This window comes from Phyllobates terribilis, unplaced genomic scaffold, assembly GCF_046119375.1.
Source record: "Phyllobates terribilis strain yellow unplaced genomic scaffold, ASM4611937v1 Scaffold_4__5_contigs__length_816908805, whole genome shotgun sequence".
NCBI lineage: Eukaryota > Metazoa > Chordata > Amphibia > Anura > Dendrobatidae > Phyllobates > Phyllobates terribilis.
Genome location: NW_027362764.1, coordinates 225374674 through 225393730, shown reverse-complemented (window position 1 = coordinate 225393730; position 19057 = coordinate 225374674). Strand labels below are relative to the sequence as shown.

Genomic DNA, 19057 nt, shown 5'->3' with positions numbered 1-19057 from the left:
GGGTGTACTCCCTTATGCTGAGCGCTGTATATATAATGTATTGAGAATACAGGGGGTGTACTCACTTACGCTGAGCGCTGTAAATATAATGTACTGAGAATACAGAGGGTGTACTCACTTATGCTGAGCGCTGTCTATATAATGTACTGAGAAATCATGGGGGTGTACTCACTTATGCTGAGCTCTGTATATATAATGTCCTTAGAATACAGGGGGGTGTACTCACTTACGCTGAACGCTGTATATATAACGTAGTGAGAATACAGGGGGGTGTACTCACGCTGAATGCTGTAAATACAATGTACTGAGAATACAGAGGGATGTACTCACGCCGAGGGCTGTATGTATAACGTACTGAGAATACAGGGGGTGTACTCACTTATGCTGAGCGCTGTATGTATAACATACTGAGAATACAGAGGGGTGTACTCACTTACACTGAGCACTGTATGTATAACGTACTCAGAATACAGGGGGGTGTACTCACTTATGCTGAGCGCTGTATGTATAACGTACTGAGAATACAGGGGGTGTACTCACTTACGCTGAGCGTTGTATGTATAACGTACTGAGAATACAGGGGGGTGTACTCACTTATGCTGAGCACTGTATGTATAATGTACTGAAAATACAGGGGGTGTACTCACTTATGCTGAACGCTGTATGTACAGTGCCTACAAGTAGTATTCAACCCCCTGCAGATTTAGCTGGTTTGATAAGATGCAAATAAGTTAGAGCCTTCAAACTGCAAATGAGAGTAGGATTTATGAACAGAAGCATAAATCTTACAAACCAAAAAGTTATGTTGCACAGTTGAATTTTATTAAATTTTAAACATAAAAGTGTGGGTCAATTATTATACAACCCCTATGTTTAATATTTTGTGGAATAACCCTTGTTTGCAATTACAGCTAATAATCGTCTTTTATAAGACCTGATCAGGCCGGCACAGGTCTGTGGAGTTATCTTGGCCCACTCCTCCATGCAGATCTTCTCCAAGTTATCTAGGTTCTTTGGGTGTCTCATGTGGACTTTATTCTTGAGCTCCTTCCACAAGTTTTCAATTGGGTTAAGGTCAGGAGACTGACTAGGCCACTCCAACACCTTGACTTTTTCCCTCTTGAACCAGGCCTTGGTTTTCTTGGCTGTGTGCTTTGGGTCGTTGTCTTGTTGGAAGATGAAATTACGACCCATCTTAAGATCCTTGATGGAGGAGCAGAGGTTCTTGGCCAAAATCTCCAGGTAGGCCGTGCTATCCATCTTCCCATGGATGCGGACCAGATGGCCAGGCCCCTTGGCAGAGAAACAGCCCCACAGCATGATGCTGCCACCACCATGCTTGACTGTAGGGATGGTATTCTTGGGGTCCTATGCAGTGCCATCCAGTCTCCAAACGTCACGTGTGTGGTTGGTACCAAAGATCTCGATCTTGGTCTCATCAGACCATAGAACCTTGAACCAGTCTGTCTCAGAGTCCTCCAAGTGATCATGAGCAAACTGTAGACGAGCCTTGACATGACGCTTTGAAAGTAAAGGTACCTTACGGGCTCGTCTGGAACGGAGACCATTGCGGTGGAGTACGTTACTTATGCTATTGACTGAAACCAATGTCCCCACTGCCATGATATCTTCCCAGAGCTCCTTCCTTGTTGTCCTTGGGTTAGCCTTGACTCTTCGGACAAGCCTGGCCTCGGCACGGGAGGACACTTTCAAAGGCTGTCCAGGCCGTGGAAGGCTAACAGTAGTTCCATAAGCCTTCCACTTACGGATGATGCTCCCAACAGTGGAGACAGGTAGACCCAACTCCTTGGAAAGGGTTTTGTACCCCTTGCCAGCCTTGTGACCCTCCACGATCTTGTCTCTGATGGCCTTGGAATGCTCCTTTGTCTTTCCCATGTTGACCATGTCTGAGTGCTGTTCACAAGTTTGGGGAGGGTCTTAAATAGTCAGAAAAGGCTGGCAAAAGAGATCTTTAATCCACACATGTGAAGCTCATTATTCTTGGTGCCTGAACTACTTCTTAATACTTTAGGGGGACCAAACAGAATTCTTGTGGTTTGAGGGGTTGAATAATAAATGACACTCTGAATTAACTTTAAACGTTTTTAAAAAAAAAAATTAAAAAAAAAAATAAAAATTTGCTGCAGTGCATTTCCCACTTCCAGGCTGATCTACAGTACAAATGTCACAATGCCAAGTTAATTCCGCATGTGTCAACCAGCTAACATTGTCAATGTTATGTTTGTGTTAGTAAATATAATTTTATATATAAATCAAAATAAATGTTATTATTTTCTGGCCACCTACTTTTGGACCACCCTGTATATACTGTATATGTATATATATTACATATATTATATATATATATGTATATATGTTGTATATATATATAATTATTTATATGTATTAATTTATATAAAAATAAATATATTATTTATATTAATATATATATATATAAATGAATAAATAAATAAATAAATATATATATATATATATATATATATATATATATATATATATATATATATATATATATATATATATATATATATATATACACACTACCATTCAAAAGGGGTCACCCAGACAATTTTGGGTTTTCCATGAAAACTCTTACATTTATTTATCAAATGAGTTGCAAAATGATTAGAAAATATAGACCAGACATTGACAAGGTTAGAAATAATGATTTTTATTAGAAAGAATAATTTTCTCCTTCAAACTTTGCTTTCGTCAAAGAATGCTCCCTTTGCAGCAATTACAGCATTGCAGACCTTTGGCATTCTAGCTGTTAATTTTCTGAGGTAATCTTGAGACATTTCCCCCCATGCTTCCTGAAGCCCCTCCCACAAGTTGGATTGGCTTGATGGGTACTTTTTGCGTATCATGCGGTCAAGCTGCTCCCACAACAGCTTAATGGGGTTGAGATCTGGTGACTGCGCTGGCCACTCCATTACAGATAGAATACCAGCTGCCTGCTTCTTCCCTGAATAGTTCATGCATAATTTGGAGGTGTGCTTTGGGTCATTGTCCTGTTGTAGGATGAAAATGGCTCCAATCAAGCTCTGTCCACAGGGTATGGCATTGCATTGCAAAATGGAGTGATAGCCTTCCTTATTCAAAATCCCATTTACCTTGTACAAATCTCCCACTTTACCAGCACCAAAGCAACCCCAGACCATCACATTACCTCCACCATGCTTGACAGATGGCGTCAGGCACTCTTCCAGCATCTTTTCAGTTGTTCTGCGTCACACAAATGTTCTTCTGTGTGATCCAAACACCTCAAACTTTGATTCGTCTGTCCATAAAACTTTTTTCCAATCTTCCTCTGTCCAATGTCTGTGTTCTTTATCCCATATTAATCTTTTCCTTTTATTAGCCAGTCTCAGATATGGCTTTTTCTTTGCCACTTTGCCCTGAAGGCCAGCATCCCGGAGTCGCCTCTTCACTGTAGACGTTGACACTGGCGTTTTGCTTGTACTATTTAATGAAGCTGCCAGTTGAGGAGCTGTGAGGCGTCGATTTCTCAAACTAGTAACTCTAATGTACTTGTCTTGTTGCTCAGTTGTGCAGCGGGGCCTCCCACTTCTCTTTCTACTCTAGTTAGAGCCTGTTTGTGCTCTCCTCTGAAGGGAGTAGTTCACACCGTTGTAGGAAATCTTCAGTTTCTTGGCAACTTCTCGCATGGAATAGCCTTCATTTCTAAGAACAAGAATAGACTGTCGAGTTTCACATGAAAGTTCTCTTTTACTGGCCATTTTCAGAGTTTCATAGAACAAACAAATGTAATGCTCCAGATTCTCAACTAGCTCTAAGGAAGGCCAATTTTATAGCTTCTCAAATCAGCCAAACCATTTTCAGCTAGGCTAACATACTTGTGCAAGGGTTTTCTAGGGTTTTCTAAACATCCATTAGCCTTCTTACACAGTTAGCAAACACAATGTACCATTAAAACACTGGAGTGGTGGTTGTTGGAAACACCTATACACCTATGTAGATATTGCAATAAAAACAAGACGTTTGCAGCTAGAATAGTCATTAACCACATTAACAATGTATGGAGTGTATTTCTGATTCAATTAATGTTAGCTTCATTGAAAAAAAATGTGCTTTTCTTTCAAAAATAATGAAGTTTCTAAATGACCCCAAACTTTTGAATGGTAGTGTATATGCACTGTATTTAATATGCCATAAGCACTATGTAAAATATTTTTACACAATGAGTACCTGACTATTGAAACTGGATTTCCAGTTAGCTTTTATATCTTGTTCAGTGTGTAATTGGGCCACGTATAATCATAGAATATTTCAGTAGCCTACAATGAGTTAGACTTATGTCAAAAGAATATCCTTTTAGCATTTGTCTCCCTGATATATGACAACATACCTTTTTCTCAGCCGTTGTATACAGAGGAATCCTGAAGAGAAATCATACTGCACAATATCCTTTTTTTTTATGATGAGAAACAATGGCAGATATTGACAACTGCTATAGCCACTGCTATACTTTCAGGATATATATGAATATTAGCCATGGGAAAAAGGAAGTACACCTAACTTTAATTTACAGAAAAACTGTCAGCAGCCCTGTAAGAGACATCAATCAAAGTAGTCTGGATGGGAGTAGTTGTGTCCGGTCCCTTTTGGCTGCCAAATTTACTGTGGGCGCAATGGGCCCGCCAGAGTTGATGTGCAAGGTCAGATTAGAGGTGTTGTAATGAACGAACTCGGAGCATCAATAGACAGTGTCCAGCAAGATATTCCACTTTAATGAAATGCGAGCAGGGTTTATATACACCCCTGACAGAAAGGGCTTCATGCCAAGAAGCAAGCAACTGTTTGTGGGATTTAGAGATAGATGTGTCTAGGTGACTAGTTTTATTCAGTTTCTCAGGCACTTGGAATGTGCAAAGGGAGTTTTTGTGTAAAAGTGCTACGCAATAAATTTAGAGCATAAAATGGGGACCGAGAAGACAAAATGGATCCTGGTTCCCCACATACCTAATAGTAGACATTGCAAAGATAGCTATAATGTTGCATAAAGATGCTATGATATACCACATATACATTATTGCCAATACTTTTCCTACCTTTTCTATCCTTTCATTTGGCAATTGTCAGGAATGGAATGATCAGATATCATTCATGTAGATTTGAATAGGATTTACATGGATGGTGCATTATAAACATAGTGATAAAAAGGATAAATAGATAGATTTCTTTTGTACAATTGAAAGCAATCTGACTGAAACATCTACCTCCCCTCAAACCATTTAAAGGCTAACCACGTCAATCCCTTTTTTGAGCCCAAAGTGATACTACACCATTGAGCAATCTAATTTTGAAGTTCTGTATATATCAGTCTGGAAGAGCTTTGAGGCGTGATGATGCACTTCCAGCTCCTCAGCCCCACGATGTATTCCCTGGACAGCACCCCCCCCTCCTCTGCCTCCTCTGGTTGATTGACAGATCGTTGACTCTGTTACATGGCTGAATGTAGCGTCGGCGTCCCTGCCTCCTGCTAGGCAGGGACGCTGTTCCCCTCACCTCTCTGCTCCGTGCCCGGCGGCTTCCTCCTGTTCTGCTTGCAGCGCGCGCTCTCCCCCGGTCACTGTGATTAGGGCGCGCGCGCGCGCTCCCCCTCTCTTAAAGGGGCCACGCGCCCGCCCTAAGGAGTCCCCGGCCAATGGCCGGAGGATCCCTCCATATATAAGGCACCTCCTCCAAAATGGAGGTGCCCGAGCAATGTTGTTGCACTGTTCACTACTCTGCTTCAGCCCTCAGGTCCCGTTTCCAGTTACCTGCCAGTTACCTGCCAGTTTCCTGTCAGTTTGCTGTCTGATTCCTGCCTGTTATCCGCTTACCTGCTTGCTAGCCTGAGGTCCGACGGTCTGCCTTCTGACACCAGTCAGTCTGTCTATGGTCCAGCTTGCCCGCTCACCTGGGAGCACACATCTGCTACTCGCCTGCTAGCCTACCTGGAGGCTCCGCCGTCACATGCTGTGACCACCTGCCTGTCCAGAGACTCTCGCCTGCTCACCTGGGAGCACACATCTGCTACTCGCCTGCTAGCCTACCTGGAGGCTCAACCGTCACAGGTCGTACCTGCCCTATACCCAGAGACTGCCCCGGTCACTTGCCGTGACCACCTGCCCGTTACCCAGAGACTGTCCCGGTCACTTGCCGTGACCACCTGCCCGTTATCCAGAGACTGTCCCGGTCACTTGCCGTGACCTCCTGCCCGTTTACCCAGAGACTGTCCCGGTCACTTGCCGTGACCACCTGCCCGTTACCCAGAGACTGTCCCGGTCACTTGCCGTGACCTCCTGCCCGTTTACCCAGAGACTGCCCTGGTCACTTGCTGTGACTACCTGCCCATCTTCCCTGGGCGCCACCCGCTTCCTTACAAGGACCGCCCCCTTGTATAGTTGCTCAGAGGTTCCGCCTCCCAGACCCGTTACACTGAACAATCTGTCAAATAACCAGAGGAGGATGGTGCTACGCAGGGAATGCAGTGTGAGGCTGGCGAGATGGAAGTGCATTTTCTTTTCACTCCCCAATGTACTTCAAAACAACATGTATACAGAAATTCAAAAGAAGATTTCTTGCTGATGGACCAACACTTTCAGGTCATAAAGTGATCTGTTTGATTATCTTTTAAAGGGCTATGGAGTCATATAATTAGTTTGGGGGGGAGGGTAGAAGTTTCTGTCAGGTCCCCCATGCCCTCCAACCCAGCAGCACTAACATACAAATGACTAAATTCCCTGCCTAACCAACCCTGTATAATGTTATTCAGTTTAATTAATGTTTTAAAAAAGCATTGATAAGATCCACTTTTCCAATGCTAATTAGGGCTTTGGTTAGTCGATGGAACGTTAGTTTCCCCAGACTAGTCGGTCCTCTTTCCATGTTATCACGTCCCTGTGGGTGTGATAACATAATTTGCACGAGCCGGCGTCATTGCTAGCTACTTCCAAATCTCACACATGCCATCTTCTGAACTTCTGGTCATTCGCAGTACGCCTCTGAAGCCGGGAAGCATACACACGGCTATAGAGGTTAAGTGACACTGTCGAAATGAGCGGCGCGCATGTGTGAGGATTGCAGGGGATGGCAATGATGCCGCCTCGCAAAAATTATGTCATCACGCCCACAGGGGCATGATAGCATGGAAAGAGGGCAGACTAGTGTGCGGAAACTAACGTCTCATTGACTAGTCAAAGCCCTAATTGGCATAGGAAAAGCGGAGGTTATAAATGCCTTTTTTAAACATTAATTAAAGAGAATAACATTATACAGGGTTGGGTAGGGAGGGAATTTAGTCAGACATCTGTGAATGCTGCTCGGTTGGAGGACATGGGGGCCCTAACAGGTTCCCTTTAATATTAATCTCCAGCACAGCTGCAAAACGGCCTGTGCACTGAGCTCCCTTGTTGTGACTGTTAGGTCGTTTATCATATAATAAAAACACAGAGCTCCTTATACAAATATTTTTTGAATTCATAACTAATTTATTACGTATTATTAAATATAATGAGCTTACAATGGGACCCATTCTTAGTTTTCCTTTAAATAAATGAACTAAGATATATTTTTACATGACTGGTACGAAAACACTTCTGGCAATTCTTGCATGTATTCAAATGTCTAGAAAAGATCTAATGACCACTTTATCTTCAAAATAATTTTCCTTTTTGTTTTGCAGATTTATTACACTAAAATGCCTGTGGTTTTAATACATTTTTTGGCACTAATACAATTTTAGCAATTTATTCACACTTGAGAAAACAAACTAAGTAATGCTCGCTAAATCTTTAATATTGGTTACAAGTCAGTTCTTCATCAAAACAAATCATTTTTGAGCAATGAAAGGTTATGGCTAGTCTTGCTTTTGCTAGGAGATATCGTGCTGTAGACTGGATGGCATTTACTGAATTGCTGGAAAATGGTAGACTAATTATCTGTTTTGATAGAAGGTTACAAAAACAAAAGCTGTTTCTTGGTCTCTTCAGTATGTGACTCATGGACATATGATAGTGTCATATTTGTCTCAGCATCCCCCAACCCGTGCAGCGCACTCATCAATTCAGGCCTCCACAGAAAAATCTTCTATCTCATCTTTTTACAGAACAAATGAAATTATTTTCTGTGTTTCTAGTACTTTGAAACATTGTCATTTTAGAAAATAATTTTAGAACTTATTCTGCCTTGAAGTAAATCAAGAGGGCTAATTCACTGGATTGTACAGCATCCGTATTGTGGACACAAGTCTCAACCCTCCTGTGGGTCTCATGACCCAAACTTTACATATATGCCTCATATATGCTTATTAAATAAGCATGTGCTTATTAAATAAGCATGGGGCATGAGTTGCTCCAGGATTAGCAGTCTCCTCTCTCTCCCGTCTGTAGAGTATAAGCTCTGATGATCAGCGGGTTACTCTCTTTCTCACTTCTGTAGAGTGCAAGCTTGTATGGTCAGTGGGGTCTTCTCTCTCACGCCTGTAGAGTTAAAGGGGTTTTCCCATGAACAAAAGTTCATTTTAATCAATTGATCTTGGAATAATAATAACTTCCACAATTGGATGTGTTTAAATAAAATGTTCCTGTGCTGAGATAATCTTATAAATGTGCCCCTGCTGTGTGCTATGTGATGGCTGTTAAAAAAACAGACTGCGGCCCGCATATTATCACATGCGGGTGAGGGATTCAAAAGAGAGGGATTAAGCCCCCATCTCCACAGCGACTTGCCTGCTCAAAGCAAACATGTAAATAGGAGAACAACTGAGTATAATGGCATGATAAACTTTATTTCATAAATAATTAATTTAAAAATTAATGTATCACATCAACAGTTTGTCAAGTCATGACAAAACATGTGACTTGTGGTGGGCGTTTTTAAAGGTCCTGGAAGCAATGATACACATGCCTCTCGAAAAAGCCAAGAGTTACCGGCGAAACGCGCGTCGAGGTTCTTCCTTGCATTTGTCCTGTCCCTGTGCGGTTCCTCTTATTTGTTGGGCTTTCTTATATTGGGTGAGTGAGATTTAATGCAGCATTTGGTCAGAGTGGGCACTAGTATTCAGTATTATTAACTTCAAGTAATTTGATTATGCATTTATCCCTCTGTCCCTGCACAAGCACTCCCTATGATCTTTGAGATTATCTCTTCATAGAGGTCTGCATGTAGCAACAAAAATAAGGGACTATTTGTCCGCATGTCCTAGTCTGTATTTAAATCTTAAACTGTTGATGTGATTCATTAATTTTTAAATGAATTATTTATGAAATAAAGTTTATCATGCCATTATACTCAGTTGTTCTCCTATTTATATATGTGATGGCTGTGTCTGACCATGCAGGAACTTTCTCTCTCTTCTGTAGAGTGTAAGCTCTCATGGTCAGCCGGGTTTTCTCTCTCACACCTGTAGAGTGTAAGCTCTTATGATCAGCGGGGTACTTTCTCTCTTCTGTACAGTTCAAGCTCTTATTGTCAGCGGTGGGTTCCTGTTACGCTCACGCCCGAACTGACTGGCGTGAGCGTGGATAGTGGTGCTACTGGGCCACGAACCGAGGAGTGCCTGGAGGGGCGTTACTAGAGGCCTCGCCAGATCTGACCACGAACACACGGCGGCTTAATCGACTTCGTGGTTCAAGGAGGGACGTGGGAGGTGGCCCAGGTGCTACTCCAGGTCAGACCCCGGTCAAAGCTGTTGACCCACATCCGGGAATGCAGGAACAGGCAGGTTTGGCTGGTATGCAGACAGGCGGGTACTGGCAGGCACGGCTGGTATGCAAACACATGGGTACTGGCAGGCACGGCTGGTATGCAGACAGGCCGATACTGGCAGGTAGGAAAATGGGCTGGATAGGGACCAGTACAGACTGGGATACAGGAACAGAGCCACAGGTGTGGTGGACAAGCAGAGCAGAGCCGTAGGCGCGGAGGACAAGCAGAGGAGAACTGCAGGCGCGGAGGACAAGCGGAGCAGAGTATAGCAGAACCGCAGGCACAGAGGACAAGCAGAGCAGAGCAGAACCGCAGGGGCGGAGGACAAGCGGAGCAGTGCGGAACCGCAGGTGCAGAGGACAAGCGGAGCAGAGTGGAACCGCAGGCGCGGAGGACAAGCAGAGCGGAACCGCAGGCATGGAGGACAAGCGGAGCAGAGCTAAGCAGAACCGCAGGCGTGGAGGACAAGCGGAGCAGAGCAGAGCGGAACCGCAGACGCGGAGGACAAGCGGAGCAGAGCAGAGCAGAACCATAGGTGCTGAGGAAAAGCGGAGCAAAGCAGAGCGCAACCGCAGGTGCGGAGGACAAGCGGAGCAGAGCACAGCGGAACCGCAGGTGCAGGCAGACAGGACAGGGCTCCGTTCACATGGAACAGACTGGGAAACACAGGAAGATAGCTAGAACACAGGAGGTAGATACGGAGGCAGGGAAACGAGACAAGCAGAACCAGATACACACAAGGTACTTGCAATGAAGTAGCGAGTGACTAGAAGACTAGAAGTCACAGATACAGGTAACGGGCCTGGGTACTCAGCCCCCAGGCTGGCGGAAACAGACAAGATACAGGACAGGACCTGGCAACTCAGTTGCACAGAACAAACTGAAACTGAAAGAAAGTGATGCTCAGGCCCCTCACACAGGGTGGGGGAGGTTTAAGTATCCAGTGACTCACAGCTATAGGCTGCGGACGCATTAGGACTGCGCACACTGTAGCTTTAAGAATCAGGAAGAAACAGCGCCGCCGCCCTAAGCCAGCAGAGAGAGTAAAGGAGTATAGTGCACAGCCTGGACTGATAGGTAAGTTGGCGGTTTTGCATGGTGGGAGATGGTAAGCCATTCCAGCACGCTGCCAGGGATGTTACAGTTCCTCTCTCTCTCCTGCAGAGTGCAATCTCTTATGATCAAAGGGGCCCTCTCTCTTCTTCAGCGTATAAGTTCTAATGGGTGGCAGGGACCTTTCTATGTCGCCTGTAAAGTGTAAGCTCTTATGGTCAGCGTGGTCCTCTTTTGCCTGTAAAGTGCAAGCTCTTATGGCTAGCGATGTTCTTTCTTTCCTCTCCCTAAGTGTATTTTACATGCAATTATAAGCTTTCCAGTATTGAATTGCCTACAAATTTATTCGCCGTAAATTGAATTTTGGAGGGAAAATTCGGTGAATTTGAATTTCAAGAGATTCACTCTAGTGGTGAGGATTTGGAAATCAACGGTATGTCAATTCCTTGTGCAGAATTCATCAAGAATTTACCGTTTGCAATGAACAGTGTGAAATCATCAAAATTCTTCAAGACCTATTTTACCTACCTTAAACTCACACACATATAAACCAGACTTTCTATAAAGACAACTCATCTTTTAGTATGTCTTGGAATGTGCGAAGAAACTGGAGTATCAGGAAAACAGAAAGCAGACATAAGAAGAACATACTAGTACAGTGGGAAGTCAGATTTGGCCTCAGAATCCCTGTACTGCAAGACATCATTGTATACTGCTAAATGACTATAACATGACTGCAAAATGCTAAATAATCAGAATATTTCTAAATACTGTACTATAGCATTCTCAAATAAACTATAAACACTTGAGCCTGCAGTCTAAATATAGTGGCCTACCAATATAATGATCATTACTTTTTTGCCCTGCTCTCTCCCAGTCTGTAACTTTTATTTTAACAAAGCTAATGTTATTATCACAATTTATTTCCTATTGCGTTGTTTTGAAACAATAATGTTTTTACATCAATGACTTTAATGTCACATTGCATTCACGTCAAAACTAGTTTTTCCATGTGGGCCACAGTTGGAATCATAGCCGAGAAGTGAAAGTTCAATTAAGAACAAAATGTAACATGAAACTGAACTGATGACATACATCGAAAAGTCGCAAATATCAAACTGTGTCCTCAAGTCTCACACAGCAGAAAAAGTCTACAGTATGACCATGTGCTTATATTAAAACCCAAGAAAAGACAAAATGAATATATACCCTAAAATAGGGTATATACTCATTTTATTTTTTTTCTTGAGTTTTGTCTGTGAAATGGCCACAGTGTGAAAGTGCTGTTAAGCATTACACGTATACCAACTTATGCTCCGGCTTATTATTTCTGTTTTGCTGTAGTTTCTTGTTCTTTGTACAAACAGGGGAATTTCCCCCCTTTCTAAGATAGGTATTTCACCTATATCGCTTACCATGGACAGGTGACTTAACAGCTGGGCCCCTATCCTGCTCTGCCCTTAATCACATTGAGGTCGCTGATACAAGGTAAGGTTTTAATACTAGAGACAGGATAGGACCATCTCGACTGGGTACACCTTGTCGTGGTGGGATGGCTTTTACACTTTTTGATCAAAATACTGTTAATCAAGTACTCTATGTGAGTTACATATACTATTACTATTTACTTATTTGCGACTAAACGGTATATATTCATTTTGTTTTTTTGAGGTTTTGTCTGTGGCATGGCCACAGCGTGAACGTGCTCTTACGCATAGCAAGTGTACCAACTTGAGCTCCGGCTCATTTCTTTGGTTTTGATGTCCTGCTTTTAGTATGATATATACATAACCTGATGTAGTCTTTATCACTGTGGTTAGTGCGGCAAGGTACATAAATAATGTATGGTTCATGTCTCACATATTTAAGTAATGCAAACATTCAGCATCCATAAATATTTTTAGGGATGAGTTACATTGCTATATGACCAGGATGAATTTATTGAGCTCTATATTCAGATTTATACAGTAGCCTCCATGTATCATATGTGATGTATACAGTAGCCTCACTGTATCCTATATAATGTACATACAGTCAAAATGTATATTTTGTGATAAATACAGCAGTCTCAATGTTTTCTACATGATATATGCCACAGAGCCTCAGGGTATCCTATGTGATGTATCCAGCAATCACAGTGTATCCTATGTTATGTATATGCATCAGTCTGTGTATCCTATGTAATGTATACAGCAGTTGCAGCCTATCCTACGTGATGTCTACTTCAGAATCTCAGTATGTTCTGTATGATGTATACAACAGTCTCAGTGTATCTTATGTAATGTATATAGCCGAGTCTTGGTGTTTCCTATTATGTATATACAGCAGTCACAGTGTATCCTTTGTTATATATATACCCCAGTTTGAGTGTATCCTATGTAATGTATACAGCAGTTGCAGCGTAACCTACGTGATGTCTACTGCAGAATCTCAGTGTGTTCTGTATGATGAATACAACAGTCTCAGTGTATCTTATGTAATGTATACAGCCAAGTCTCGGTGTTTTCTATGATGTATACACAGCAGTCTCAGTATATCCTATGTGACAGATATATACAGCAAAGTGTTAGTGTATCCTATGCAACATATCTTATATAAAGGTGATTCTTTGCCTTTGCTACCCATAGCAACCAATCACAGCACAACTTTCCTTTTTCAAGAGCAGAATACGGGATGAAAGGTGCTCTAGTATTGGTTGTGGGGGGGGGGCAGGCAGTCTTCTTCCTTGAGACACAGTTCTGGTTCAGTGGCTTTGTCCTACTACTGAGCTTTATCTTGTTACTGTGACATATTAGTGTCTGTCAGTGTTTGTTCTTACATCTACACTGTTATTATTATATTTGTATATAGAGATAACACAGAGTTTGAATAAGCACATGGCTTGTGAGTAATGAATAGGAGAGCTGCTCTGGAAACTTCCGCTGGTATGTGCCATGAAATTATGATTTTGCAAGACTGATAACAGCAGCATTTTAAGGAGCTCAGAGTGAAGGGGAGGTGAGCAGCTGCCTAACTGATGTATAGAAATCAATAGGCTGGAGATAGGTGGCTGGTATTTTAGGAGTTAACTCCTCAACCCGGAATGTAGCTACTGTGCATACTCAGCCAGGCTCTGGTGGTCGACATCTTAGGCAACAAGCTGTACCCTATGTAATGTAAAAGCTCTCATAGTCGGAGAATAACAAGAGATAGCAAAAGCAAGTCAATTGCAAAGTTACTTATTTTCATACTGTCTAATTAACTATACAAATTTCTTAATATGAGAATCTCCCTTTAAGTGAAACGATGAACTGTTATGCAGAAAAAATACATATTTTATGATACATCATGCAAACCTGTCCAAAATGATACAATATGAAGTGACACTACTGTTGCAAAATATTTGTTCAGTTAGTGTCAAAATAATGATGAGTATGTGGAATCCAGCAGCATAACAGTAGATGAAACCTTTTACAGGTTTAATATATGAACTATGGTTCACGCTTCACCACCCTTTCCACATCAGAAAAAAAATATCCTACCTTAACCTTTCTTCTTCTTTCTTCCTGAGGCTGAAATCTCGCTGGACAACCTGAAGGACATGTTCAGCTTCATCTTCAGTCAGACCAGAAAGATCGAGTTTCCTCCCCATGTTTTCCTTAAACCTGAAAGCAATTAAAGGAATCTGTGCATCACATAGAACTGCAATCATCTCCCTACCTGGTGAAACACAAACCGTTTCAGCTAATTATAGAGATCATACATATTTTATTTGAGGTAAATGCACAATAACATTCATTAGCATCTGCAAAAAATACCTTAACTGCCAGTGTCTATTTGTTTCTCAAAGACAAGAAAACATAATTTGCATCTGCTTTATATGATGGTCTCAGCACTGAGTGGGTACTTACAAAGCATATATGGACCAATTAGACTAGTAAGTAAAATATCAAAGATATAAATGCGGTGATTCATTAAAGGAACACTAATCCTTGAAAAATCTTATTTATATTTGTGATAAAGGGTTGTCCCCTACTTTACAACTTATAATCCATGGACTCAAGGATATTTAAGAAAAAAAACATATTGGGATCAGCTGTTCTGGTGCCACTCCTCCGCATTTACTACTCTGCCCCACTCTGGATTGCTGGCATGAACATCTGAGGGGTTAGGGGTAAGGTCCGTGTTAGGTGTTTTCTGGATCTGAAATGGGTTCAGAATCATCAGTGGATTCTGTGGTCTCCCACTGCGTTCCAGCCAGGGAAGATGCTGATCAGCATTGTCATCAGTCCCAACACCTAGCTGGTGCACGAGATGTACAAGTTGTCTCTTGGGTCTTTGTTCCTAGCAACATGAAGCATAGGTTGCGGAGGGAAACAGGGCTGCTACAGCCTAAGTCCAGGATACATTGCACTGAGCATGCCCGTGACATGGCGGACCGTGATTGGTGGTTTGGGAGTCAGCTGATTCGGTGACCTGGCACCGCCTGATTGGTCGCAGGTGACGTCACCAATAATGCGATGGTGGGCTGGGCTTAATCTTTAAATAGCCCGCCCACAAACATGGCGGTACGCTCTGATCATTGAGCTGAGATGGTGTTATTGTGTGGACGCTTGGTTGTTTGGGCTCCATGTGTGCTATTGCTGTTATAGCTTCTGACAGGCAGGTTTAGCGGGGGATAGGCAGCCTTAGATGTAGGGAGGCAGGTAGCTTCGTCTGATGGTCTGGCTCGGACAAGGGGGTCGCTATACACCCCGAGCAGACTGCAGACCTCGTATTCCCGGCACCGCCTGTTGGCCACGTGGAGAGATACTCCTCAGTCTGGTAGCACACCGGCTGGGAGCACGTATACGCCGGCGTGAACCACACACGCATCCTAGCGCCTACTGCATAGTCCCTGTGCAGTAAACAGGGCTACGGATACATTATTTGTCGCACATCTCTCGTGCAGTTAACGGAGATAGTGCGAATCCCTATTCCCGTTCTGGTGTACAGTAACACGGAAGGGATTGTTATTTCAGTTGGTTGTTTTATCTTCTTACCCGGAAGGTGTTCGGTCGCAGTCCTCCAGGCTGCATCGCGAACCCCGGGTTCTGTTGCTTTCCATTATTAATAAAGTTGTTTGCAACCGTCCCCTTAACAGTCCATCTCATGACCATTGCAGCATATCAGTAATCACTTATCGGCTGCAACCTTTACATCCTGCTGAAGGCTAAAGACCCCTGGAATTTAACGTAAATTAGGGGTCAGCACATTTAAATATAATTTAATGTTGTGTATCAGACTGTGAAGAAGCTGTAACAAAGAGTTTATTAACTAAAACTGTAATATTTTTTTAATAATTTTGTCCAGTATGGAAAGTTGTGAAATTTTGCAAATCGCTTTGATAGGTGATTTGTCTTCATTCCTGTAATAAAACAATACGCATGTACAGTACAGACCAAAAGTTGGACACACCTTCTCATTTAAAGATTTTTCTGTATTTTCATGACTATGAAAATTGTACATTCACACTGAAGGCATCAAAACTATGAATTAACACATGTGGAATTATATACTTAACAAAAAAGTGTGAAACAACTGAAAATATGTCTTATATTCTAGGTTCTTCAAAGTAGCCACCTTTTGCTTTGATGACTGCTTTGCACACTCTTGGCATTCTCTTGATGAGCTTCAAGAGGTAGTCACCGGAAATGGTCTTCCAACAATCTTGAAGGAGTTCCCAGAGATGCTTAGCACTTGTTGGTCCTTTTGCCTTCACTCTGCAGTCCAGCTCACCCCAAACCATCTCGATTGGGTTCAGGTCTAGTGACTGTGGAGGCCAAGTCATCTGGCGTAGCACTCCATCACTCTCCTTCTTGGTCAAATAGCCCTTACACAGCCTGGAGGTGTGTTTGGGGTCATTGTCCTGTTGAAAAATAAATGATGGTCCAACTAAACGCAAACCGGATGGAATAGCATGCCGCTGGAAGATGCTGTGGTAGACATGCTGGTTCAGTATGCCTTTAATATTGAATAAATCCCCAACAGTGTCACCAGCAAAGCACCCCCACACCATCACACCTCCTCCTCCATGCTTCATGGTGGGAACCAGGCATGTAGAGTCTATCCGTTCACCTTTTCTGCATCGCACAAAGACACGGTGGTTGGAACCAAAGATCTCAAATTTGGACTCATCAGACCAAAGCACAGATTTCCACTGGTCTAATGTCCATTCCTTGTGTTTTTTAGCCCAAACAAGTCTTTTCTGCTTGTTGCCTGTCCTTAGCAGTGGTTTCCTAGCAGCTATTTTACCATGAAGGCCTGCTGCACAAAGTCTCCTCTTAACAGTTGCTCTAGAGATGTGTCTGCTGCTAGAACTCTGTGTGGCATTGATCCGGTCTCTAATCTGAGCGGCTGTTAACCTGCGATTTCTGAGACTGATAACTCAGATAAACTTATCCTCAGAAGCAGAGGTGACTCTTGGTCTTCCTTTCCTGTGGCGGTCCTAATGTGAGCCAGTTTCTTTGTAGCGCTTGATGGTTTTTGCAACTGCACTTGGGGACACTTTCAAAGTTTGCCCAATTTTTCGCACTGACTGACCTCCATTTCTTAAAGTAATAATGGCCACTCGTTTTTCTTTACTTAGCTGCTTTTTTCTTGCCATAGTACAAATTCTAACAGTCTATTCAGTAGGACTATCAGCTGTGTATCCCCCTGACTTCCGCACAACACAACTGATGGTCCCAACCCCATTTATAAGGCAAGAAATCCCACTTATTAAACCTGACAGGTCACACCTGTGAAGTGAAAACCATTTCCGGTGACTACCTCTTGAAGCTCATCAAGAGAATGCCAAGAGTGTGCAAAGCAGTCATCAATGCAAAAGGTGGCTACTTTGAAGAAATTAGAATATAAGACATATTTTCAGTTGTTTCACACTTTTTTGTTAAGTATATAATTTCACATGTGTTAATTCATAGTTTTGATGCCTTCTGTGTGAATGTACAATTTTCATCGTCATGAAAATACAGAAAAATCTTTTAATGAGAAGGTGTGTCCAAACTTTTGGTCTGTACTGTAAGTGGTTTCCAAAACCCTGCTTTTTCTCAGTCTGTCTACCTGCCTTTAACTGCATTTCTATCAGAACATTCTAGTTTGGAGTACTGATACTGGCAATTAAAGGATCAGAACTTGTGTCGTCCTCTGAGTACAATCTCCTGTAGCAGGCTTCATAGACCCTAACTGTTCCCTGTACAGTATACTGTAATGGAAGCATTGACATACAGTATGCTAGGTGTAACTATATACAGTATACCTATATAAACATAAAGTAGATATGCTATATATTAATAAAATGCCATGAAAAAGTATTTATACGCCGTGAACTTTTCCATATTTTTTCACATAACACCCACAAACTTAAATGTTTTTTATTTGGATTTTATGTGATACACCAACAGAAAGTTTCAAGTATTTCTGAAGTGTAAATGAAATAATACATGGTTTTCTAAATATTTAAAAAATATAAATCTGAAAATTGTGCATTTGTATTCAGCTACCCCGCAAATTAATACATAGTAGTACCACCTTACGCTGCAATTATTTTTGCCAGTCTTTTGGGGCCTGTCTCTACCAGCTTTGCACATTTGGAGGCTGAAATTTTTGTAAACTAGCTCTAGCTCAGTGAGATTGGATGGAGAGAGTCTATGAACAGCAATTTTCAAGTTTTGCCACAGATTCTCAATGAGATTTAGGTGTGGACTGTGACTGGGCCATTCCAACACATGAATATGCTTTGATCTAAACCAATACATTGTAGCTCTGGCAGCATATTTAGGGTTGTCCTGCTGGAAGGTGATCCTATGCCCCAGTCTCATGTCTTTTGCAGCCTCTAACAGGTTTTCCTCCAGGATTGCCTTGTAGTTAGCTCCATCCATCTTCCCATCAACTCTGACTGGCTTCCCTGTTTCTGCTGAAGAAAAGCATCCACTTATCATGATGCTGCCACCACCATGCTTGATGGTGTGGATGGTGTTTTCATGATAATGTGCAGTTTTTTTTCCACACAGAGTGTTTTGCATTTAGCCCAAAAAGTTCTAATTTGAAGTCATCTAAACAGTAATCCTTCTTCCACAGGCTAGCTGCATCCCCTACATGGATTTTTGCAAACTGCAAATTTGATTTCTTATGCCTTGCTTTCAAAAATGGTTATCTTATTGCCACTCTTCCATAAAGGCCAGACCTGTGGAGTATATGACTAATAGTTGTCCTGTGGACAGATTTTACAACCTGAGCTGTGGATCTCAGC

The 19057-nt window shown here is 42.2% G+C and overlaps 1 protein-coding gene across 4 annotated transcripts in view; it reads right to left on the bottom strand.

Moving 5' to 3' along the window:
- The window catches only part of MYRIP (myosin VIIA and Rab interacting protein), a 938202-nt gene that overhangs the window by 737377 nt on the left and 181768 nt on the right, over positions 1-19057 (bottom strand). For all 4 annotated transcript variants that reach the window (XM_073678116.1, XM_073678115.1, XM_073678117.1 and 1 more), the window contains exon 2: positions 14310-14432. In XM_073678116.1, the coding sequence (XP_073534217.1) occupies positions 14310-14419 (110 nt within the window). In that variant the 5' untranslated portion in view covers positions 14420-14432. The remainder of the gene's footprint in view (positions 1-14309; positions 14433-19057) is intronic.